This window comes from Pantherophis guttatus, chromosome 18 (assembly GCF_059756535.1).
Source record: "Pantherophis guttatus breed Tessera chromosome 18, ASM5975653v1, whole genome shotgun sequence".
Taxonomy (NCBI): domain Eukaryota; kingdom Metazoa; phylum Chordata; class Lepidosauria; order Squamata; family Colubridae; genus Pantherophis; species Pantherophis guttatus.
This window is the reverse complement of record NC_142080.1, coordinates 4568310-4593767: the sequence shown is the minus strand read 5'-3', so window position 1 is coordinate 4593767 and position 25458 is coordinate 4568310. Positions and strand designations below refer to the sequence as shown.

General features: G+C 46.7%; 2 protein-coding genes across 4 annotated transcripts; one reads left to right on the top strand and one right to left on the bottom strand.

The window, feature by feature from the left end:
- Positions 1–394: 394 nt before the first annotated feature.
- Positions 395–3192, top strand: LOC132709967 (proton-coupled zinc antiporter SLC30A1-like). The gene is made up of 2 exons (XM_060685076.2): positions 395–1068; positions 2398–3192. The coding sequence occupies exons 1-2, from the start codon at positions 534–536 to the stop codon at positions 3114–3116; spliced, it is 1254 nt and encodes a 417-aa protein (XP_060541059.2). The 5' UTR covers positions 395–533; the 3' UTR covers positions 3117–3192.
- Positions 3193–3916: 724 nt separating this feature from the next.
- LRRN4CL (LRRN4 C-terminal like) lies at positions 3917–20225 on the bottom strand. Of its 3 annotated transcripts, none has more exons than XM_087881091.1 (6): positions 19917–20197; positions 7605–7629; positions 7141–7194; positions 5948–6022; positions 4326–4672; positions 3917–4073 (listed from the first exon to the last, which is right to left on the bottom strand). In XM_087881091.1, the coding sequence occupies exons 3-6, from the start codon at positions 7189–7191 to the stop codon at positions 4067–4069; spliced, it is 480 nt and encodes a 159-aa protein (XP_087737217.1). In that variant the 5' UTR covers positions 7192–7194; positions 7605–7629; positions 19917–20197; the 3' UTR covers positions 3917–4066. The 3 variants fall into 3 exon arrangements, with proteins under 3 accessions (XP_087737217.1, XP_034263912.2, XP_034263909.3); XM_034408021.3 differs by lacking the exon at positions 19917–20197 and adding an exon at positions 8748–8957; XM_034408018.3 differs by lacking the exons at positions 3917–4073; positions 4326–4672; positions 5948–6022; positions 7141–7194; positions 7605–7629 and adding an exon at positions 15848–19113 and having other exon boundaries at positions 19917–20225.
- Positions 20226–25458: the final 5233 nt, after the last annotated feature.

Here is a 25458-nt window from a genome sequence, read left to right as displayed (position 1 = left end):
TCTTGTTTTTCCTGTTGTTAACGTTGGTGTCTCGGCGACCGCCTGAAATGTGTAGATGCTATACACCCAAAAACTGGATGCCGTAATCGACTAGCAACTGCCCCCCCTCCCCGCCCCATCGCGTTGGAGCTCCCCGTTCCTTTCCTAGCAAGACTCCCATGCATACTTATAACCTTGGCTGTCCTTCTGCAGCTGGTGGACGACCGGGCATGGGTCCAAGAAAAAGAGGGGGAAATCGAAAAGAATGGCCTCTTTGGAAGGCCCAGGCGGCGTGCCATGGCTCACGGCTTCTGCCAAACTCCCCCGACAGCTGCCGATGAAATCCTCCTGGGAATCAGCCGCCGGGGGTGGGGGGGCGGTGGGGGAGAGACCCACAGCAGAGCCAAGAGGCCCACAGGCGTTGATAAGAAGGGGGCAGGAAAGGCCCAGGAGGAACTCAATGGCTGGGCATCAAGGTTGAAAACCTGGCATTGCTGTGGAGAGACAAGAGCTAGGCTGGCGGGGCGCGAAATTGGCCTGGCCGAAGTTTGCAGATGGCACCCCTCTTGAGAAAGGCATCGGGGACGCCGCTCGCCTTCCTGCCTTCGTGGCTGGTGGGCAGCCCAGACTTCCCGATGGGTCAGCTCTACCTGTTGGTCGCTCTCTTCCTGGCGGAGATGGTGGGTAGCCGCGTGACGGCCTCGCTTCTTCTGCAGACCTGTGCTTTCCACACCTTGGAAGGCGCCCTGGCCTTGGCGGTCCGCGTGATGGATGCCCGGCTTGGCACGGAAGGCACTTACGCCAGCTGGAAGAATACCTTCGGGTGGTCGCGAGCCCCCGTCGCCGGGACTCTGGTCAGCGGCGTGTTGCTCAGCGCGTTGTGCGTGGCTCTGGTGGCCGAGGGTCTTCGGAGATTGGCAGAGCCCCAGCTTACCCAGCACCCGCTGGCGCTGATGGGCATGGGGGCGCTGGCCATCCCCATCCATCTGGCTAGGGAAGGTTTGCCCTGGAAAGCGCCCGCTAAGATGGACGTCGGTCCCTGCTGTAGCAGACACAGGCCGGTGCCAACGGCAAAGCAGGAAACGGAAGGTAAGTTGGCATCGGTGTGCAAGAGACGAAGTATGCCCAGATGTGTCTTTAATGTTTTTTTTTTTAAAAATACTAAATTGTGATGCTCTTAACAGATGCCCTGCGAAGACTAAAAGTTTAATTTTAAATTGGGGGGATTGGCGGTAGAAGGATTAACTCTTTTTTGGCTCAGTGGAAAAATTGCATTTAATTCCAGATTTTACAGGCACAGTTGAGCCCCAATTTTTTTTTTTTTTTTTTAAATTTGATTTATATGCCGCCCTTCTCCGGAGACTCGGGGCGGCTTACAATGCGTTAAGCAATAGCCTTCATACTTTTGTATATTTTATACAAAGTCATCTTATTGCCCCCACAATCCGGGTCCTCAATTTACCTACCTTAGAAAGGATGGAAGGCTGAGTCAACCTTGAGCCTGGCGAGATTCGAACCTGCAGTAATTGCAGGCAGCTGGTCTTAATAACAGGGTGCTTTAGACCACTGTACTGCCAAGGCTTCTTTGTGGTGCTAAGTGAGTTTTGCCCAGTGGTGAAATTCAATTTTTTTTTACTACTGGTTCTGTGGGTGTGGCTTGGTGGGCGTGGCAGGGGAAGGATACTGCAAAATCCCCATTCCCTCCCCACTCCTGGGGGAAGGATATTACAAAATTCCCATTCCCTCCCCACTCCTGGGGCCAGCCTGAGGTGGCATTTGCCAGTTTTCTGAACTACTCAAAATTTCCGCTACCGGTTCTCCAGAACCTGCTGGATTTCACCCCTGGTTTTACCCCATGTTACGACCGTCCTGGCCACCGTTGTTAAGGGAGTCACTGCAGGAACACGGCTGTTCGGTGACTCTTCCCATGTGGGCCGACGGTTGTTCAGTGAGAAGCACGGTCGTAATTCCCTTTTGTTCTGCCGTTGTAACACCGAACGGTCACTAAATGGATCGTCGTAAGCAGCGTCCCCGTGGTCAGGGGATCCGAATTCAGATCCTTGGCAGGCGACTCAGATTCGTGATGGTCGCATGATCCCCTTTTTGTGACCTTCCGACAAGCGAAGTCAGCGGGGAATCCCAACTCGTTACGCAACCGCGTGGCTTAATTTAAGCCACGTGTCAAGGAAGGTCGTAAAACGAGGCAAAACTCCCTCGACAACCGTCTCGCTTAGCAACAGAAACGCTGGGATCAATTGTAGTTGTAAGTCGAGGACGGCCTGTCGCGTTCACCAGCCTGAGAGGGGATCGTGGCCCAGGACGTGTGCGATCGGGGACTTAAATTCAGGATTTTATCATCTTGGCCCTGCATGAAATTCTCCCAGGCTGGCTTCAATCTTGATTCTCTTCCTCAAATAGATCTTCTGGGCCACGGATCGTCAACCAACAGTCAACCTTGGTTGGTCAAAGAGAAGGAGGGAAATACTGCGTCGGCTGCAGGACCGTGGCGGACTCTTTATCTCGGATGGATGGTGGCTTGTTTTGGACCTGTGGCGGTTTTCCTGCATTCTCTCACGATCCACCTCTGGTGGACTCCATGCCTGGGACACGACGCGACGTGTCTCGATCCCTGCCCAAAGAACCCCTGTCAATCCTGGGGAACGTCTGACGTCCTGCCACCGCTGTCTGTGGATTGTTGGCTGCTCTACTTGGATCCCGGGCTGGCTATGCTGGTCGCCGTGGCCTTCCTGGGTTTGATCTGGCCTACCTTGCGGGCCTCAGCCCTGGTCCTCCTCCAAGCCATGCCGGAAGATCTGGATCTGTGGCTCCTGGAGAGACACCTCCACGCCACGGAAGGGGTGGCCGCCGTGCGGGAGCTCCGGGTCTGGCAGCTGGATGGCTGTAGCCGTTTGGTGGCCACGGCCCATGTGGTCTGTCTCGACATGGCGTCTTTTGAGCCGGTGATTCAGAGGGTCAAGCAAGTGTTCTGTGAACACGGCATCCACGCCGTCACGGTGGAACCGAACTTGGGGATGGGCCCAAATAAGGAACGGCGGGAAGAGTCCGGCCAGGGACCGCATAAGAGGCAGCTGTGTCCAAATCCTGCAGAGATGCTGGAGTTTGAGACCTGTGTATGAAAGAGGGGAGGGGAGAGGAGAGGAGAGGAGAGGAGAGGAGAGGAGAGGAGAGAAGAGAAGAGAAGAGAAGAGAAGAGAAGAGAAGAGAAGAGAATCGTGTACAACCGTCTACTACCGTAGATAAACAGTTAAGAAGTCGAATGAATGAATGAATAAATGAATGAATGAAAAATGAAAAAAGCCCAGATGGGATCTTCCCTAATTTCTTAGCGAGAGAGTTGTACTTTCAGACTCACAATTGTGTTAACTGAGATTCACAATAAAGTAGATTTCGCTCATCTGGTCATGAATCCTGTTTGATCTAACTGGTTGGGCTGGCCTAATACTCTTACTCTCCCTTCCTTCCTTCCTTCCTTCCTTCCTTCCTTCCTTCCTTCCTTCCTTCCTTCCTTCCTTCCTTCCCTCCCTCCCTCCCTCCCTCCTTCCCTCCCTCCCTCTCACCTTCCTTTCTTCCTTCCCTCCCTCCATCTCTCCCTTCCTTCCCTCCCTCCCTCCTTTCCTCTCACCTTCCTTTCTTCCCTCCCTCCCTCTCACCTTCCTTTCTTTCTTCCTTCCCTCCCTCCCTCCCTCCCTCAAACCTTCCTTCCTTCCCTCCCTCCCCTTTTCCCCTTCCCTTCTATCTTCCCTTCCTTTCCTTTCCTTTCCTTTCCCCTCCCTCCCTCCTTTTTATTTCTCTTCTTTTCCAAAGGGGTTGATCCCAGGCACCAAAACGAGACTTAATTGCATTCCTCCTCCTCCTCCTCCTCCTCCTCCTCCCTGCTCCCCCAAAAGAAATGAAATCAAAACCCATGGAAGAGAGATTAAATCGAAAGGATTTTTTTTCCTGTTTTCTTTCACAGCGCGTCATCCGCAGCGAGAATGCGAAATTAGGAGACAGAGCGACATCGGGGAATCATCCAGGCGTCTTCCTCCTTTCGGATGACCCCGTCATGATCTGCCCTCCGAGATCTTCACGTCCTGCAGGAACAAGACATTCATTTCCAAGCCCTCCCCTCCCCCCTCAATTTGGGGGAGGGGGGGAAGGCCTCCGGAGGGCCTCCGGAACTCAGGGGAGGCCGTTTTTGTCCTCCTGGAGGCTCAAGAAAAGCCTCTGGAGCCTGGGGAGGCCGTTTTCGTCCTCCTGGAGGCTCAAGAAAAGCCTCCGGAGCCTGGGGAGGGTGAAAAAGGCCCCTCCCCTGGTGGTCCTTGGCCCCACCTCCTCCTTCGTACCTGGGAGTGGTGGCCTCTAACTCATTGGTGGTTTTGGTCAAGGCGAGTCCTTCTGTTTTCTTCTCCACCTCTGGAGAAGATGTCAAATCCGTCAGCGGTGGTTCTTTCACTTCCGGCTCCACTTCTGTTTTCAGTTCTGGAATGGCTTCCAGTTTCGCTTCTGCCTTCGCTTGCGGCTTCGCTTCCGGTTTCGCTTCCAGTTTCTGGCTAGCATGGCCCTGTTCTAGCTTCTTCAAGAATTTCTTGGTCACCACTTTGCTCTTGGGAGTCTTGGCCCTCAGCTGCTTCTTGATGCCTTCGCAGATGGCTTTTATCTTCTCCTCGGTGTCCACGTAGCCGGCGCCATCCTGGGTGGGGACAAGGAAAGGCGGAGCTTATTTTTTTTCCCCCTCCCCCAAATTGTCCGCGCCCTTCATCGCTTCCAGGGGTGGGATTCAAACATTTTAGCAACCCAGTTGGTGTGTGGGCGTGGCCATGGTGGATGTGGCCTACTCAGCCTCCTGCACCAGGGGAGGGACCTTTTCGCCCTCCCCAGGCTCCGGAGGCTTTTCTTGAGCCTCCGGGAGGACGAAAACGGCCCTCTCTGGGCTCCGGAGGCTGGAAACGGGCCCTTTTCCAGACTTCCGGGAGGCCCGTTTTTCGCCCTCCCAGAGCTTCCACACCCTGTACTTACCTGGCATCCAAAACGGGCCACGTAGAGACTCCTGGGAGGGGAGGGGCTCGGTGGGCGGGGCCAGCCAGTCTTTGCAACTACCGGTTCGACGAACCAGAGTAAAATTAGCATCCGAACGGCTGAATCCCACCCCAATCGCTTCCAACCTCAAGTCTGGACACTTCTGAGATCGGCCAGCCCCAGAATTGTGTCGGGAATGTCAAGGCCTCCGTATGGGAAGGAAGGGTGGGGCAAACAGCCAAGCTTCCTTAAACAAACCATCATATATATATATATATATATACACACCACTGAAAACCATGATTGTAAAGTTTGGAAAGATTCCAGTTTGGTGTATATACCCATGATGGGACAATCTGTCAGGGTTGATGGGAGTGTTCTTGGAAGTTCCTGGATTAGGAGACACGTGTATATAAAAAAAGAAAGCAAATCCCAATTTTTTTTTTCAAGAACGGATGGTGTGACCTACATGGGTTATGAACCAGGGTTTTTTGCTTGAGCAGGGGGTTTGACCAAAAGACCTCCAAGTTCCCTTCCGAGTCCATTGTTCTGTTATTCCTCCTCCTCTCTGCAAACCCTCCCTCCCTTCCAGCACTGATGCTGTTACCTTGTTGGGTAATGAGATGTTTGCAAGAAAACAAGCTCAGAAAGCACCAAGGAACTCATATTATTCCTCCTTTTCCTCTTCCTCCTCCTTCTCTTTCTCCTCCTCCTCCTCCTCCCTCCTCCACTCCACAAACTCCCCTCCCTTCTAACTCTGATGACGTTACCTAGTTGGGTAATAAAATGTCTGAAGAAAACAACCAAGCTCAGATAGCATCAAGGAACCCACATTCTTCCTTCTCCTCTCCACAAACCCCACTCCCTTCTAGCACTGATGACGTTACCTGCTTTGGCCCACAAAATCCCATTTTCCAAACTCGAAAAAAAAAACCCAAAACTTTCTCACCTTCTTGGAATGCAAAACGATATCGGATTCTGGCAGAATCACTTCAAAGGTCCCACTCTCACCAATTTCCGCCGTCTGGAGAGGAAAAATATATACGTACCGTTATAACTTTGTTGTAAGTTGAGACTTTTGGAAAAAGGGGCAGAGAAGATGATTTTAAAAGGCCCGGAGACTAAAACATATGAAGAACAGTTGCAGGAACTGGGCATGGCCAGTCTAGAGAAAAAAAGGACTGGAGGGACGGACGGACATGATAGCAGCCTTCCAATATTTAAGGGGTGCCCCACAAGAGGAAGGGGTCAATTTATTTTCCAAAGCACCAGAAGGCCAGACAAGAAACAATGGATGGAAATTAATTTTGGAGAGAAGCAACATAGAATTACATAGAATTAAGGAGAAACTTCCTAACAGTGAGGATAATTCACCAGTGGAACAGCTTGCCACCAGAAATTTTTATTTTTATTTTTTAATTTTGATTTATATGCCGCCCTTCTCCAAAGACTCAGGGCGGCTTACAATGCGTTAAGCAATAGCCTTCATTCTTTTGTATATTTATACAAAGTCAGCTTATTGCCCCCACAAACTGGGTCCTCAATTTACCTACCTTAGAAAGGATGGAAGGCTGAGTCAACCTTGAGCCTTGGCGAGATTCGAACCCTGCAGTAATTGCAGGCAGCTGGTTTTAATAACCAGCTTAATAACAGGGTGCCTTAAACCCCTGTACTACCAAGGCTCTTGTGGGTGCTCCATCACAGGAGGTTTTTAAGAAGAAACTGGACAGCCACTGAAGTGGGATAAGATCGCCTGCTTGAGCCGGGGGTTGGACTAGAAGACCTCCAAGGTCCCTTCCAACTCCTTCCTTCCTTCCTTCCTTCCTTCCTTCCTTCCTTCCTTCCTTCCTCCCTTCCTTCCTTCCTTCCTAAGAAGAAGGTTTTTAAGAAGAAACTGGACAGCCATTTGATTCTAATAATTCATTTAGGGCAGCTTACACAAATACTGAAATCCTTTTCAAATACCGAAAGCAAGTAGCAAGCAAGCAAAAGTTTACTTCAGATTTTCCAAGTCAGGATTTGGGATAGGAACGAAGTGTTTTGGGACTGTTAAAATACCACAGACGGATTTACACCGAGTCCATTTTTCCCCCCCACACACACGCCCCACTTTCTGGATTGGCTCCACCACAACTCACTTACAATGTCCAGTTTGTTCGGGAATTTTTTCTCCAAGACTTGCTTAATCTGCATGAACTGAGAAAAATCCATATTTAGAACACAAGAATTATAACGTGTGGGGAGGATCTACCATCTTATGATTCAGTCTAAGGCAACAATTCAAATCTGAACCACTTAGTGCTGGTGTTAATTATCATTATTATTCAAAACATGTCGACCCAAAGGAAAAGGAATGATATTTTTAAGTCCACCATAGCTTTACGGAAGGAACAGGAGGATATGTTCTTATAGGGTTAGGTTAAAAAGAAGGAATATTAATTTTGTGTAATATTAAGAAGAACCAAAAGGCATGAGGGATTGAAGGAATTAGACACCCCAACGGAAGAGAAGCATTTGGGAATATTTTAGGGGGGGAAGAAGGGTGGGGGAGAAGGGATGGAAGGTCCAAGAGGCAGGAGGGGCGCTACGGAAAGGGGCTTACTTACCCGAGCTCTCGATCCTCAGGAACCTCTGTAAAGAATGAAAAAAGAAGGAGGAAGATCAATGTGCCAGATGATGGATGGGAGGAAGGAAGGAAGGAAGGAAGAAGAGGGAGGGAGAAAAGAGGTTCAGCTAGATGTAATGGAGGGAAGGAAGGGAGGGAGGGAGGAAGGGAGAAGAGGAAGGGAGCAAAAAGGTACAGCTAGATGGAGTGAGGGAGGGAAGGAAGGAGGGAAGGAAGGAAGGAAGGAAGGAGAGAGAAAAAAGGTTCAGCTAGATGTAATGGAGGGAGGGAAGGAAGGAAGAAGAGGGAGGAAGAAACGGTACAGCTAGATATAATGGAGGGAGGGAGGAAAGGAAGGAAGGAAGGAAGAGGGAGGGAGGGAGAAAAGAGGTTCAGCTAGACGTAATGGAGGGAGAGAAGGAAGGAAGGAAGGGGTGGGGAGGAAGGGAAGGAGGAAGAAAAAAAGAAGAGGAAGACGAAGGGGAAAAAAGAGGATGGAAGGAAAGAAAAGAGCAAGGAATCAAGAAAGGGGGAAAGGAAGGAAGGAATAGGGGAAGGGGAAGAAAGGGAGGGAGGGAAGAAGGAATAGAGAGAAAGATGAGGAAGGGAAGAAGAAAGAGAAGAGGGAAGTATGAAAGAAGGAAAGAAAGAATAGAGTGAAAGATAGGGAGGAAAGCAAGAGGAGAGGGAAGGGAGGAAGGAAGGAAGGGAGACAGTCAAGAAAAAAAATCCAGTTCAAGATAAGAACAAAGATCTGAAGCTTTCAAATCTTCCCATCAACTATTCAAAATCAGAATTAGGAAAAAAAGACAGGAAAACAAATTTGAGCCACCCTAAAAGCAGCTTCATCTACTGACTTCATCTACACACAGACACAAAGACACATACACACAACTACACAAACCTCTCCCCACCTTCCTTCCCAGGAGGAGGAAAATCCAAACTCAACCTATCTCCCACGCTTTGTGGATTTATGCCTCTCCTGAACTTCCTCCTAAATCTTCTAATGGAAGGATTTGGGGGGGTGACCCTTTCTTTCCCCCCCCTTAAGTGGTTTTTCCTGGAAGAGGACAAGACGGTATTTCCAGGGGGAGCAGGAACCCAAGACACCCCTTCCCTCACCCAGAGGGTCTTCTCATCTCACCAAAAGAGGATCTTTACTTCAAGCAAAGAGTTGGAAGTCATGGCCGCCCCTCAGCTGGGGCAGGGGGTCCCAAAAGGACAAGGGATGACCAGTTGAAAGGCTTCACCCCACAAGAGAAGCTTTGTTGGGGGGGGAGCAGGTCAAGGATGAGAGTGGGGGGGGACGAGAGCTTCATGGATGTTGAATCTTAGAAGAATTGGTGTGTTCCTAAGCAACTGCTCCAACGTTCTGACTTCAGACACACAAACCTTCTTTTGATTGCACGGATCTTCTAAACCATCATGGGGGAATCTCAGTTTAGGGGGTCCTTCCCTAAGGGGGGATATCTTCTAGGGCACCTTTCTCCAAGCCCTCTATAGATCCACAGGATGTCCATGCCCATCATGAGGGACCACCAAGGGATGGGGGTCAACACACCCAATGCAGAAGATCGGAAGAAGAACGAAAGGGAAACGTGGTTTTTACGACAGAGGTTCTCAATCGTGGCAGCTTGGAGACCTGCGGACTTCATCTCCCAGAGTTCCCCAGCCAACTTCCCTTAACAACCAGGTGATTCACTTAACAGCCGTTGTAAAATGGAGCAAAACTCACTTAACCAATGCCTCACTTAACAACAGAAAATGTGGAGCTCCATTGGGGTCGTAAGTCAAGGGCTACTTGTATATGTTATACAAGAAATCTTTCACACAAATGTTTTTGCTCAATTTTGGGCGTTTTCCAACCTTTTTTTCCCCAGAAATATAAAATTGCTGGAGGTGGAAAGGCTGTTTTGACTCCCCACGCAACGAAACCTTTGAACCAGATCTGACGTCTTCTTAAATAACATCTGGAAGATCAACATCTTGCAAGCTACTGATCTGGACACGATTGTTATCTTATCTTTCCCCGTTTGTTTTTCACTGCTGGAGGGGAGGACAAAAACGATAAAATGGGAATTACCAGTGAGAGAGGGAGAAGGCTGGTTGAAATCCTAAATGACATACAGACAGTCCTGGCAAGTTTTGATCATCACCACACTATAAAAAAAAGATTTGGAGACTCTAGAAAGAGTGCAGAGAAGAGCAACAAGGATGATGAGGGGACTGGAGGCTCAAACATACGATGAACGGTTGCAGGAACTGGGCCTGGCTGGTCTAGTGAAGAGAAGGACCAGGGGAGACAGGAGAGCATCTTCCAATATTTGAGGGGCTGCCACAGAGAGGAGGAAGGGGGTCAAGCTATTTTCCAAAGCAGAAGAAAGAAAGAAAGAAAGAAAGAAAGAAAGAAAGAAAGAAAGAAAGAAAGAAAGAGGAAGGAAGGAAGGAAGGAAGGAAGGAAGGAAGGAAGGAAGGAAGGAAGGAAGGAAAGGTAGAAGGGAGGGAGGGAAGGAAAGAAAGAAGGAAAGAAAGAAAGAAAGAAAGAGGAAGGGAGGAAGGGGGGAAGGAAAGAAAGGTAGAAGGGAGGGACGGAAGGAAAGAAAGAAGAAAGAAATCTGAGTGAACCATGGATGGACAGAAGACATGGCTAGTCTAGTGAAGAGAAGGACCAGGGGAGACAGGAGAGCATCTTCCAATATTTGAGGGGCTGCCCCAGAGAGGAGGAAGGGGGTCAAGCTATTTTCCAAAGCACCTTTGAAGGCCAGACAAGGAATCATGGATGGAAACTGACCAAGGAGAGATTCACCCTGGAAATAAGGAGGAATTTCCTGACAGTGAAAACAATCAACCGATGGAACAGAAGTTGCCTTCGGAAGTTGTGGGAGCTTCATCCCTGGAAGCTTTCAAGAAGAGACTGGACTGCCATCGGTCAGAAATGGTGAAGGGTCTCCTGCTTGAACGGGGCAAGGGGGTTCGACTAGATGACCTCCAAGGTCCCTTCCAACTCTGTGATTCTGTGAAGCAATCAATTGAGCAAGACAGGATCACAAGATCCTCACATGTTCCACCTTAGTCTTCCCAAGGCTAGACTGTTTACGTCTCACCCTTCCCGAATCCCTGAACATTAATTTCTGCTTGTCATCATGTTGGAGTTAAGCCGGGGAGAAGGAAATTACACAATGCAAAGCTGTTTTTGTTTAATAATAATAATAATAATAAATGAACGATTCCTTGGCAGGGAGTGAAATCAAAAGGAGAGAAGGAAAAACATCCACCAAAACATAAACAGACAGGATATTTGGAGGGACGAGACTCAACTCTCCAACTCCGAACACAGAAAACTCTTATGTTCAACCCCAGCAGATTTGTTTTGTTTTTTTTCTTAGTAAGACATAACTCGGTGGAATAATCATTAAACCAACAGAAAAACTTGGAGGAAGATGGGCGGTTTAGAAATGTGAAATATAAATAAGAAGAGTAATTTTCTTCCCACTTTGCAGGGAAGGGCACCCGCCTGGCACGTGGAATTCTCACCATTTTTTTTTTCCCCCATCCACGTTTTCGGTGATTTTTTATTCCAAACTTTTTCCAAACTTTATCGTCTCAACAACCTCCTACACCAGTAAATCCAGGAGGGGACCTTCAGGGAAAAACAGATTAGAGCCATTTGACACCCCCACCCCCAACAAGGCTACCTAAAAGCCTTTAAAACCCATTGTTATTTTAAAATCTGAGACCCTGAAAACAGAAATGAATGTTTAAAGGAGCAATTTTGGGCTGGTGCGCATCTGATGCTATGTTATTGTTGGTTCTTCTCTTTTCCTTCTTCTCTTCTCTTCTCTTTCTCCCTTTCCCCTTGATCCCTCCCTTTTCTTCCTCCTTTCCTCTCCTCTCCTCTCTTCCCCTCCCCTCCGCTTCCCTTTCCATGCTTTTTTCTTTTCCCTCCTTCCCCTTCGCTTCCCTTCCTTTCCTTTCCCTTTCTTTTTCCATTCTTTTTCCTTTCCTTTCCTCTCCTCTCCTCTCCTTCCATTCCCTTTCCCTTTCCATTCTTTTTTCTTTTCTATCCTTTCCTTTCCTCCCCTCCATCTTTCCCCTTCCGTTCCTCCCTTTCTCTTCTCCCTCCCTTTCCTTAATTCATCTTTCCTTTCCTCCCCTCCCCTCCATCTTTCCCCTTCATTTCCTCCCTCTCCTCCCTCCCTTTCCTTAATTCCTCTTTCCTTTCCTTTCCTTTCCTTTCCTTTTCCCTTTCCCTTTCTTCTCTTCTTCTCTCCACTCTTCTCCTCTCCTTCCATTCCCTTTCCATTCTTTTTCCATTCTTTTTTCCTTGCCTTCTTTCCTTTCCTTTCCTCTCCTCTCCTCCCTTCCCCTCCCCTTCTCTTTCCTTTTTTCTTTTCTAACCTTCCCTTCCTTTTCTCTCTCCTCTCCTTTCTCTTCCCTTCCTTTCCTTCTTTCCTCCCTCCTTCCCGTCAGTTTCTACTACCTTTTACTACCACAGTCCAAATCCTTTATATATATATTTATGTATGTATAACCCACACATATAATTGCCACACGTGTTAAAGAGAGAGGATTAACACAGCAGCTTGCTCCAGCTGACCACTGAGCTTTGAACGGCAACGAAAACTAAATGAACAAGGACATGATTCAGTCCTCGTAACCCCATCCCGTCCGTGTGGCCCATCTCCTAACTGTTTACCAAAAAGGGAAAACCGCAAAAATGCCAGCAATGCACCAGGCTGGCTGGGTCCTTCCTTCCAGCTCATCTAACCTAAGACGGAAGGCGAGGATCAAATGAACGAGAGAATGAATCAACAGGGATAAAATTAAATCCCAGAATGTCAACTGGCGGTTGCCAAAACTGGGGGATGGGATGGGAGCAAGGCCAGGTGAGGGGTGTATCAATCATCCTTTGTGCAGCTCGTCTGGGCTTCATTTGCAAGCGAGGGTTTTTATTATGTTCAGGGCAGCAAACGAGCCGAGGGTCAGCCTGGATGAGCAGCCAGAATTAAATTAAATGCCATAATCCTTTTCCGGTTGACGCATCTGCAGCCCAAAAACAGCGCAGAGAAACCACACAGGGAGGCTGTTTTCGGTCGTGTTTTCAGGGATGTTTTTCTACGCGACAACTCGGTTTTATTATCTTCAAACAACGGGTCTCGGAGCAGTTTGGGGTGATCCTTTGATTTTAGGGGCTTTTGACAGAGGGGGTCCTCGACTTACCACCGTTCAGTGAGGGAGTGTTTGAAGTTACAAGGACTGACGCTGAAAAAAAGTTATTTTTAGGGCCATTTTTCACACTTTTTTTTTCCTTTTCTTTTCCTCCTGCCTGTGAAAATGACCACACACACACACACAAACCACAATTTCACCAGGGAGCTGAGTTGGAGTGGAAAAAAACACTGGCAGAAATCCCCCTTATTTATCCGTTAATCTGTCTCTCTTTCTCCATCTAAATATCTATCTATCTATCATATCATCTATATCTATCGATCTACATTTATCTCTATGTCTATCTATCTCTATCTCTATCTCTATCTCTATCTATCTCTATCTATCTAATCTATGTCTGTCTGTCTATATATCTATCTATCTACATCTATCTCTAGCTCTATATCTATCTACATCTATGTCTGTCGATCTATATCTATCTATCTACATCTATCTCTATGTCTGTCTATATCTATCTGTCTATATCTATCCATCCATCCATCCATCCATCCATCCATCCATCCATCCATCTATAACCTGTCTGTATGTTCTGTATGTTCATTTCCCTGTCTCTCTCATTTTCTCTATCTTAGTCCATGTATTAATATTGTCTGTCTGTCTGTCTGTTTCTTTTTCTGTCTCTGTCTGTCTGTCTGTCTGTCTATCTATCTATCTATCTATCTATCTATCTATCTATCTATTATGTATGTATGTATCTATTTATCTATTGTCTATCATCTATCTATCTATTATCTATCTATCTATCATTATCTATCTATCTATCATCTCTCTTCCTTCTTTCCTGCTCTGTCTCTATCTGTCTGTCTATCTATCTATCTATCTATCTATCTATCTATCTATCTATCTATCTATCTATCATCTATCTATCGTCTCTCTCGCTCTCTCCATCCAAACTATCCCTTGTAATTTAAAAATTCAGCACAACATAAACTGGAAAAGGATGTTAAACACATTCCCACCCCTAAAGAATGGGAAATTAGGATGTTTGGCCTCTTGGTGTATTTATTCTCAGTGAACCTAAGGCCACCCTCCAGCTTTAAAAGTAATTATTTCGCGGGAGAATATTTTTTTTGTTTAACCTTTTCTGGTAAATATAGATTTAAGAACTGCCATCCGATTCCCTTTGCGAGGATTATCTTTCCAAAGTTATTTTGCACGGACCCCCTTTTGGACATCCGTAGGAATCGATGTTTTTAAAGTTGACAAATAAAACACATGGAAAAATGAAGGGAAAGAGTGGGAAGGGGTGGGAAACGAAGCTGGGGAAAAAAAAAATCTGTTCCACATCTGGTTTAGAGGTTAGGGAGGCATTTAAGGCAGACTCAGGCCCCAAGGAATGTGTGGGTACAAATTGTCCCGACCCGGTTGAACGGTGGGCATCTCCAGCTGTTGCCGTTCCTTCTGCCATCTGGAAAATATTGCATTTTTTCGGGAGGAGGCAAAAGAAGCTGGCCAAATTCAGCCGCAAATAAAAAAATTCCAGTCTTGGAAAATGGATAGGAAAGGATCAGGGGGGAAAAAAATTCTACCTTTTTTTCCCTCCTCTTTTTTTCTGAGGGAAGGAAAAGCAGACCAAGAGAGCAAGGTTTAAGGCAACCCAATTTTATTCTCCCCGATTAAAAAAAATATATATTTTATTTATTTATTTATTTATTTATTTATTTATTTATTTATTTATTTATTTATTTATTTATTTATTTATTTTGTCGCACTTCTGTGGTGCCCCACTCCCAAGGGACTCTGGGCGGCTTACAACAGAGAACAAAATATACTCTTTTTCTCATTCTTCTTCTGAAGCAATGATGGCGAACCTATGGCACGCATGCCAGAGGTGGCCTGCAGAGCCCCCTCTGTTGGCATGCCCGCTGTCGCCAGCCGCTCTTCTGGTTTCTTGCCTAGCCGGTCTTTGCGGTTGCTGGAGCGCCAGAAAATGGCCCGGAAAACGGCCGAAAAACAGCCTGAAAACAGCCCGAAAAATGGCCTGAAAACAGGCATGCGTGCGCCAGTTGGCTGGTCTTTGTGGGTGCTGGAGTGCCAGAAAATAGCCTGAAAATGGCCCAGAAAACGGCCTGGAAAAGGGCCCGGAAAGGGCCTGGAAAATGGCCTGGAAAATGGCCAAAAAAAACGGCCAAGAAACAGGCATGGGCGTGCCAGCCAGCTGGTCTTCACGGATGCCAGAGCGCCAGAAAACGGCCTGAAAACGGCGGGAAAACAGCCCAGAAAACAGCCTGCAAATGGCCTGGAAAATGGTCTGGAAAACGGCCCGGAAAACAGTCTGAAAACGGCCCGGAAAATGGCCTGGAAATGGTCAAGAAAACAGCCAAGAAACAGGCATGTGCATGCCAGCCATCTGGTCTTCACGGATGCCAGAGCGCCAGAAAACGGCCTGAAAATGGCGGGAAAACAGCCCAGAAAACAGCCTGAAAATGGCCTGGAAAATGGTCTGAAAATGGCCTGGAAAACGGCCCAGAAAACAGCCTGAAAATGGCCCGGAAAATAGCCTGAAAATGGCCCAGAAAATGGCCTGAAAAACGGCTAGAAAACGGCCAGGAAAGGGGCCTGGAAAATGGCCGGAAAATGGCCAAAAAACGGCCAAGAAACAGGCATGGGCGTGCCAGCCAGCTGGTCTTCACGGATGCCAGAGCGCCAGAAAATGGCCTGAAAATGGCGGGAAAACAGCTCAGAAAACAGCCTGAAAATGGCCTGGAAAACGGCCCAGAAAGAGGCTTGGAAAATGGCCTGAAAACGGCCAAAAAACCGGCCAATGAAGGCATGCACATGCCAGCCACCTGGTCTTCGCGGGTGCCAGAGTGCCAGAAAACGGCCCGGAAAACGGTTCGAAAATGGCTCGTAAAACAGCCCAGAAAAGGGTCTGAAAAACAGGCATGTGCGCACTCCGTTTCCGGCACTCCGTTGCACACGCATTCCGGTTTGGGCCCTCGGTGCCAGAAAGGTTTACCATCACTGTTCTGAAGTTTTCGTAGGAGGAAAAATGCAAAAGAAGAAACCCAGAGATCAGATTTAAACCCAATTTTATTCTTCCCAGCGATAAAAAGTAAACATCCGTTGACAGAATGATTCTTAAATTCGTAAGTTAGGCTCAGATTGTTCCCTGTTAGGCCATACCGAGAGAAGAGCATTGTGTGAGCCCAACCCCATCCGCACACAAAAAGACACACACAGAATCACACACACACAAAAGTTCTTACAGCTAAATTATTAAGCCAGTCAAGGACAAGTCAAACCACAAACGTCTCCATACTTAGAGAGGGATTTTCCAAACGGCATAGAAAGCTATGGCTTTGTCTCCTATTAGTAAAATAAGAATCTAGTCCTCATTGTGCAAAATAAATAGAGGTTTGTTAAATAAGCAGGAAAGGAGCGGCTGAAATGTACACCCGAAGTCCCAGACTGGACAGCGGTAATTCTCCAGATGTTCAAACTGGAGTTTTTCTCCTACTTGCAAGACCACAAAGATAGAATTCGGTAGTTTCTAAATGCCAAATTGGTAGAAAATTAAAAAAAAACTTTCCTCGGTGAGGAAGTTGGTTAGGGGTGGAAAATGTGCAACCGTCTGGATATTGAATACTAGAAGGATTTTGGAGTGGGAGGCGCGCCTAAATTAAAATAAATTAAATTAAATTATAATTTCCCAGCTGGTGTGATTGGCACAAATAAATTAAATTTTAATTTCCCAGCTGGTGTGATTGGCAGGATGTGGGGAGCTGCAGCTTGCAGGAGTAAGTAGCGTTTCCCCCAAATGAGATCACAACTCTTGAAATGGTTTTAAGTCTTAGAGTAGTTTCCTTCTTTGAGTTAATAAACAGATCACAATGTTGGGTGCAAAAGGGTTAATTTTGGATTTTGAGAGATTTGTCTGCATCAGAGCTAAACTTTGCGGGAAGTAAATAACCTGGAATCTGTGACTCCAGGCAGGGGAAGGCATTCTCCGTAGGACGACTGAATCATTGAATCTAACAGTTGGAAAGGACTGTGAGGTCATCTAGTCTAACCCCCAAGGATGAGCTATTGTAGATCTGAAGATGCCAGCCAGCTACAAAAGCAGGTGTCAGAAACCAGCATTTTTTTCTTCAAAGTACCTTCAGTCATTGCAACAGACAGGATGTAGTACCCCGCACTCCGAAAGAGGCCCTTCCCCCCCCCTCGATCCCTTCCCTCATTCCATTGTCTTTACGTGTGATCTTCCCATCTGGTGCTGTCATCGACTCACACAGTGGCGAAGGGATGCCAGGGTGGGGATAGCTGTACCGTGGCATGATTAAAAGAGAGAGAGAGAGAGATAGTAGAGCGAGCTAATAAATACATAAATAAACATAATTCACAACTTCTGGATTGGAAAATTATCTCTGCATTCCGAGAACTAGCAGCCATCAGGAGAAGGAAGGAAGGAAGGAAGGAAGGAAGGAAGGAAGGAAGGAAGGAAGGAAGGAAGGAAGGAAGGAAGGAAGGAAGGAAGGAAGGAAAGAAGGAGAAGTAGGGAGGAAGGCAGGGGGGAGAAAGGGACGAAGGAAGGAAGGAAGGAAGAGGAGGAGGAGAAAGAGGGAGAGAAGGAGGGAGGGAGGGAGGAAGGGAGGATGGATGGATGGAAGGAAGGAAGAAAGAAAGAAAGGAAGGAAGGAGGAGAAGGAGGGAGGGTGGCAGGGGGGAGGGCGGAAGGAAGGAAGGAGGGAGTCAGGGAAGCAGGGAGGCAGGGAGGAGAAAGGGACGAAGAAAGGAAGGAAGAGGGGGAGAAGGAGGGAGGGAGGGGGGGAGGGAGGGAGGAAGGAAGGAAGGAAGAGGGAGAAAGAGAACACAAGTACTCCTCAAGTTACGATGACAATTGGGACCAGAATTTTCATTGCTAAACTAGGCAGCTATAAGACAGCCCAATACTACAAGGTTTTTTTTTTGCCACGGTTGCTAAGTGAATCACATGGTCATTAAGCGAATCCAGCTTCCCCCATTGATTTTGCTTGTCGGAAGCCGGCTGACGAGGTCACAAATGGGGATCGCCTGATGCCTGACACCGCAGCCGTCATAAATATATGCTGGCTGCCAAGCGCTCGAATTTTGTTTATGTGACCGTGGGAATACTGTATTGGTTGTTCGGTGTGAGGATTGGTCGTTAGTCGCTTTTTCTCAGCGCCGTTTTAACTTTGAATGGTCGCTCAACACACGGTCGTAAGTCGAGGACTACCTGCAGTCCGTAAAGAGAATCAATTCACTTTGAAAACCATCGTCCAGCAGAAAAGGGAGGCTTCGGTCCAACTGTCCGTCATCGGAGCCCCTCTGTCTTCCATCACTTGCGCAGTCTCTCCATGATCGTGCCTCAGTGTCCCCGCCGTAAAAAGAAACTCGGTGATCGTCCAAAACGGGACATTAATAGAAACTAGCACTAGGAAGCAACCATCACAGTTGTTCTTCGGTCCGGAATGAGCTGTTGGTGGCTCCGGCGTGTCCCAAACTCAGCTCCCCGTCTAGGATATTATCCAAGGATCCATGCTGGATGGGTTTGGCTTTCCGTATGTAGAAACGCCACAAGAGGACAGAAACAACCCCCAGGATTACCACAGAGGCCAAACCCACTGCTATATAGACATAGGTCATCTGGTGAGCCGGGGTTCGAACACGCCGGCACGGTCCGTGTTCTCGAACGCCATCGTCCGTCGGGCTGAACCCAGCTCGGTTGGCCGCCACAACGCAGAGGAGATATTCGGTGCCGGGTATGAGGTCGGACAGCACTGTGACGCGGACGGTATTGTTTAGCGGCGGCCCTGAAATGAAATCCTCGCCGGGGATCTGGTACTTGAGGTGGTACTTTTGAACCGTGGACGAAGGGGCGCACCAGTGCAAGTTCGCTCGGGTCTCGCTGACGTGAACCGCTCGTAAACGGGGAGCGTCCGGGAGGACGTCCGGACCGGTGACTCCGGGACACAAACATTTGCTTAACCGGCTCAATTCTGCGCAAGGCACTTGGAGATGTTTGCAGCGGTCGTAGGCGCAAAAGGGGGTCAGCGACCCCGGGGAGACGGAACGGGTAGACTCGGTGGTCTGAAAGTTGTCGTAATAATCTTCGTAGTAGTCGTCGTAGTCATCGGACGCCGCGGGAGATGCTTTCTCCGGTCCGGAGAGCGGGGTGTGGCTGACCAACGGATGAGGGGTGTTTGGGCCTTGGAGGGGTTTGGGTAGCGGGTGGCCCATGCTGGTTGTGGACCCCTGAGGGCACAGCGTCAGGAGGCCACAAGCCATGATGGGTAAGAGCGTCCAAGCTTGCATGGTTCCTGAGGAGAAGACGAGAGGGAGACACTCGTGAGGAAAAAGACACAGGTGGGCCTTACAACGATTCGTTTAGCGATGTTACAACAACCTTGATTAAAGTGACTTGCAACCAGTGTTTGTGGTGAGGACCCTAGTAGCATCTGCACGGTGGCATGAACAAAAATCAGACAACTTGGCAACCAGATGCATTTACAACAATTTGCAGCATCCTGGGGTCGTGTGACGGCCATTTGCGGCCTTCCCGGACCAGCAGTGTCAAAGGGGAGAAGTTAGATTCACTGAACGACCACACAAGAACTGCAGTGATTTGCTTAACAACCAAGCTCAGAGCGCACCAAGGACAATTCCTCCTCCTCCTCTTCCTCCTCCCCCTCCCCCCATACATACCCCCTCTCCCTTCTAGTCCTAATGACGTTAACTAGTTGGGTCATGAAACGTCTGGAAGAAAACTATCAAGCTCAGAGAACACCAAGGACTCCACAGCCGTCTTCTTCCTCCTCCTCCTTTCTACAAACCTCCCTCCCTCCTAGCACTGATGATGTTACCTGGATAGGTCCTGAAACGCCTGCAAAAAAAATAATAAAATCAGGCGTGACTCACTTAAACAATCTCCTTGCCTAGCAATGGAGATTCTGCCCCCGTGTCTCAGTCGTAAGTCAAGGACCACCTGTAACGAAAAATGCTTTTTTTTCCCCCACCGTTCCAGGTTCACCCTTTGGATAACTCTTCCAGGCTGCCCAATTCATCAGGAAAAGCAAGCAAATGAACCAACGACAAGAGAGGGAGGAGAGAGAGAGTGGCTCACCTGGCTTGTTCAGCACAATCCGGCTCAGCGAAGGATAATTCGGGATCCAAGCACAATGGAAGGAATCAAAAATATTCAGGAATCCGGGATGAAGTTGTCCAGCATTAGGGGTCTCCCAGATAAAAACAGAGAGAGAGAAAAATTGTTTTTTTTTTTTCTTAAACTGGATTCAGCATCACCTCTCCGGCAGCCAAAATCAAGATATATATATATTTTTGTCCTCGCTTTGCAAGGCACGGCGGAGTGGAATTCTCTCTGTTGGGACTCGCTCACCAAAGAAAACTTTATATCTTACTCATCCGATGACTTAATCTGCCCCTCCTCGCCTCCCCCCTTTTTTTTTTTTACAACCGGGTCCAGCCAGTGGGAAGCAGGGAAAGGAGAGCCAAGGGGGTGGGTTTTTCTGGTTTTCATTTAAGGAGAAGGGGAAAAAAAAATTTTTTTTGGCCTTGCCTCCAGCCCCCATTGCAGGTGTTCGTGCAAAAAAAAAAAAGAGAGAGAGAGAGAGAGCAAAGCATGCCTTATAAGGATTGTTTGCACACTCCTCGCGTCCGTGAATCCGTTCAGCGAAAATAAAATAAAATAAAACCTCTGCCTCCAGCAGTTGGGAATGCTCCAACACAGGAAGTTTTTAAGAAGAGATTGGCTCACCTTTTGGCTGGAATGGCAGGGTCCAATCCCTGAGCAGGGATTGGACTAGAAGACTTCCAAGGCCTCTTCCAGCTCTGTTATCCTGTTATTCTGCCTTCTTTCTTTCCTTCCTTCCTTCCTTCCTTCCTTCCTTCCTTCCTTCTTTTCCTCCTTCCTTCTGGTTGGACTAGAAGATCTTCAGGCTCTGTTTTCCTTCCTTCCTTCCTTCCTTCTTCCTTTCCTTCGTTCCTTCCTTTCCTTCCTTCCTTCCTTCCTTCCTTCCTTCCTTCCTTCCTTTCCTTCCTTCCTTCCTTCTGGTTGGACTAGAAGATCTCCAGGCTCTGTTATCCTTCCTTCCCTCCCTCCTTCCTTCCTTCTTCCCTTCCTTCCTTCCTTCCTTCTGGTTGGACTAGAAGATCTCCGTGCTCTGTTATCCTTCCTTCCCTCCCTCCCTCCCTCCCTCCTTCCTTCCTTCTTCCCTTCCTTCCTTCCTTCCTTCTGGTTGGACTAGAAGATCTCCGGGCTCTGTTATCCTTCCTTCCTTCCTTTCCTTCCTTCCTTCCTTCTGGTTGGACTAGAAGATCTCCAGGCTCTGTTATCCTTCCTTCCCTCCCTCCCTCCCTCCCTCCTTCCTTCTTCCCTTCCTTCCTTCCTTCCTTCCTTCCTTCTGGTTGGACTAGAAGATCTCCGGGCTCTGTTATCCTTCCTTCCTTCCTTCCCTCCCTTCCTTCCTTCCTTTCCTTCCTTCCTTCCTTATGGTTGGACTAGAAGATCTCCAGGCTCTGTTATCCTTCCTTCCCTCCCTCCCTCCTTCCTTCCTTCCTTTCCTTCCAGTTAGACTAGAAGACCTCCAGGCTCCCCTCCCCTCCCTTCCCCAGCCTGCTTTAAGATGGGTGGACTTCAACTCCCAGAATTCCCCAGCCAGCCTGCTTTAAGATGGATGGATTGCCCCTGGACAGGACATAACTCATTTAAGAACTGTCTTGTTAAGCAACCGAAATTCAAGCCCCAATTCTGGCCATAAGTTCAATGTATTTCTTGGATAAGTTCAATGTATTTTTTACAAGAAAGTGGCATGTTAAACAGTCAATCCATTTCTTTTCCTACTGAAAAAATACTTTAATTTTTATTTGATTATTCTTGCTTTGACCTGTTCCTGAAAGCTGGAAGTAAGGAAACGTATCCCTGCTTCTTCCTTAGGTAAATCCTCAAAACTGAGTATTTGCAATGAAAAACAACAACAAAAACAGCATCTTATTCAATGTTTGCCGTCTTCCAAATTCTCGTTTAATCCATTTTGTTCCCCTGGCCTGTAGCAACCTGGTTGCTAAAATAAACAGATCTAAATTCTTCAGACGAGCCTCTTAAAAATATTTTCTTGCATTTATTAAATGCTTCCTTCATCCACTCTATAAAAAAAAATAAAAAATTCCATGAAAACTGCAGGTGCAAAAGGCTGACACAAAAGACAAATTCATCCAGGGAGCCAGAGTTTTCAAAACAAGCTCCCAAAATACTTTTTTGTGTGTGTGTGTGTGTTTTCTTTCAAAATACCAAAAATATCTCCAGAGTTGTCATCTGGCAGCCGAGCCCTGTCTTGTTTTCTGGCAGTGGTGTCTCGAGTTAGCAAAAAAATATCTTGGATTTAATTCATGCTCGTCCAAAGGAATTTTTTTTCCGCCACCCCTTTTTCCTGGAAATATTTTTTGCTCGGGAACATCTTGTGCTGAGTCAGAATATCGTGTTAGTGACTCAGCATCAATTGGCTTTTAAGGAAAATCTCATTTCCTTTCGCCTGAAAATGATGATTGAATTATTATTTGGGCCTCTTGGATGATCCTTAAAATCTTTGATCATGAATTATGATGTATATCTGTGCTATAATGTTTACTACTATGGCTCAAGGTCTCAAGGATTATGTATTATAAATGTTCCTTAAACATTTATTTTATTAAACCAAGCAGAAATCGGCTGGGTTTTCATTACAAGAATATACAGATAATCCTTGATTTACGACCACAAGTGAGCCGCAAATGTCTGTTGCTAAGCGAAACATTTTACAATCTTCCTTGCCACAGTTGTTCAGTGAATCATGATTAAGGTAGAAACACCGCTGTTAAGGTAGAAACACCGTTGTTAAGTGAAGATGGCTTCCTTGTTGACTTGGCTCATCAGAAGGTCACAAAAGGATGATCATCCGGGACATGTGCAACCCGTCGTAAATATGAGTCAGTGGCCAAGCGTCTTGAATTTTGATCCCACGATGACGGGGATGCTGTAATGGTCATTAAGTGTGAAAACTGTCATAAATATGAGTCAGTGGCCAAGCGTCTTGAATTTTGATCCCACGATGACGGGGATGCTGTAATGGTCATTAAGTGTGAAAAACAGTCCCTTTTTTCAGCGCCGTCGTAACTCTGAATGGTCACTAAATGAGCAGTTGTACGTCGAAGACTACCTCAGTTAGAGAAAGGCAGTCCTTGATTTATGACCGTAATCGGGATCCGAATATCTCATTTCTAAGCAAGGCAAGGCGGTTTTTAAGCTAAGTCTAGCTTTACAACCTTCCCCCCCCCCGTGGTCATTAAGCAAATCACTGCCGTTCCTAAGTGAACCAGGCGGTCGTTAAGCGAATCCGGCCTTTGCTTGTTGGACACCGGCCGGGAAGGTCGAAAATCACAATCACGGGACACACACACCCTCCAAGACCCAGCAACCATTGTAAATGCCGTTTGCCAAATTTTGATCCCGTGATCGTGGTAATACTGTGACGGTCATAAGTCTGAGGACCGGTTGCCAGTCAGTTTTTTTTTTCCCCCCGTTCTGTTGTAAGGTTGAACAGTTTCGTTGTAAGTCGAGGATAAACCTGTAGAGATTTATCGCGCAGAAATATTTTAAAAAATGACCAGCTGCGAACGTCTGGCGGAGCCTTACGGAATCGTGACACAACGGCGGTTTAAAATTGACTAACGCATTTCAATCGGTGTGGCTGGCAAAGAGGTGTGATTACACACGCCCCAGATGGGTGGGGATCCCTGGGGGTCAGAGCCAGCCCAAAAGTTGGCTAATATAGAGTTTATTTGCGGTTTGTGGAATGCAGACGGTTCTCCTTCCCAGAAATAAAGAGGGTGGAAACCGGACAAAGACGCGACACTCCCCACTCCAAGTGAAATTGGAAAAAAATAAATAAAAATAGCTGGCTGGACAGGATCTCATGTCCTCACAACTATTCATGAGGAAAAAAAGAGAAAATTTAGATCAAGCACAAAATTCCAGGACTGGAATTAATAAAATTTGCCATTAGAGTTATGCAGATTTTTTTTTTTAAAAAATAGTTATTTTATTCTGGTTGAATCCTGACTGGAATTTCCCCAAACCGCATCCTGGGGCTCAATTCAGATTTCAAAACCAACGTTTCCTTGATTTAATTTATTATTATTATTTAATATTTATTTAAATATTTAATTATTATTATTATTTTAAAATCCCTTTCTCCAGTCAGGATTCTGGTTGAATCCTGACTGGAATTTCCCCAAATCACATCCTGGGGCTCAATTCAGATTTCAAAACCAACATTTCCTTGATTTCATTTATTATTATTATTTAATATTTATTTAAATATTTAATTATTATTATTATTTAAAAATCCCTTTCTCCAGTCAGGATTCTGGTTGAATCCTGACTGGAATTTCCCCAAACTACATCCTGGGGCTCAACTCAGATGTCAAAACCAACGTTTCCTTGATTTATTATTATTATTATTTAATATTTATTTAAATATTTAATTATTATTATTATTATTTAAAAATCCCTTTCTCCAGTCAGGATTCTGGTTGAATCCTGACTGGAATTTCCCCAAACCACATCCTGGGGCTCAATTCAGATGTCAAAACCAACATTTCCTTGATTTCATTTATTATTATTATTATTATTATTATTATTATTATTATTATTATTATTATTATTATTTAATATCATTATCATTATAATTATTTAAAAATCCCTTTCTCCCAAGCCGACCTCTCAGCATTGAGGACTAGAACCTTGTCTTTCCATCCAAATGTTTTAAAACGTCTGGCTTTAAAGGAGGGCCCAGCAGGACAGCTGAGGTGTTTTTTTTTTTCCCCTCTGCTGGAAAAGCAGAAGCGGTGTGGGGCAGTTTCTGTTTGCTTTCTGCAAACACAACGTTTTGTGGCCTTTTTGTTTGCAAAATTAGTCAGCAAGCAATCGCATTCCAGAGATGATGGGGGGGGGAAAATGTGTGGCGGTTATCAGAATTTACTTGGCTGAAAATACCTGCTTGCATTTGCTCCCTGAAAAAATAAAATATATTGTTGTTTTGTTTCCTTCGGGGCTCCAAGGTTGTGTAAAATAAACTCCCGTAAAAAAAAAAAGGAGGGGAAAATTGCCAGAGTTGCAAACACTCCTTGCAGCTTGCCGGGGGTTAAATTCACACAATACAAAGCCACAATTTAGGGCAGTGTATATCCCCAAACCCAAATCCTGGATAATTGCACATTTTGGTCATGAGGTCTTAGCAAGAAAACAAAACAAAGTGTGACTTGAAGGCAGTTTGGCCTAGTGGTTAAGCATCGAGCTAAGAACCGGGAGATGGTGAGTTCTAGTCCTGTCTTAAGACATGAAAGCCAGATGGATGATGTTGGGCCAATCACCAGGAGACAGGGAGTTCTAGTTTTGACTTAGGTATAAAAATCGGCTGAGCAACTTTGGACCAATCATCAGGAGATGGTGAGTTCTAATCCTGTTTAGGCATGAAACTGGCTGGGTGACTTTGGACCAAATCACTAGGAGAGGTGAGTTCTAGTTCGGCCTTAGGCATGAAAGCCCACTGGGTGACTTTGGACCAATCACTAGGAGAGGTGAGTTCTAGTTCGGCCTTAGGCATGAAAGC

Coding starts and splice junctions, on each gene's coding strand:
- LRRN4CL (XM_034408018.3), bottom strand. CDS start 19,108: ATGCAAGCTTGGACGCTCTTACCCATCATGGCTTGTGGCCTCCTGACG.
- LOC132709967 (XM_060685076.2), top strand. CDS start 534: ATGGCACCCCTCTTGAGAAAGGCATCGGGGACGCCGCTCGCCTTCCTG. Junction 1,069..2,397: donor GGCAAAGCAGGAAACGGAAG/GTAAGTTGGCAT, acceptor TTCCTCAAATAG/ATCTTCTGGGCCACGGATCG.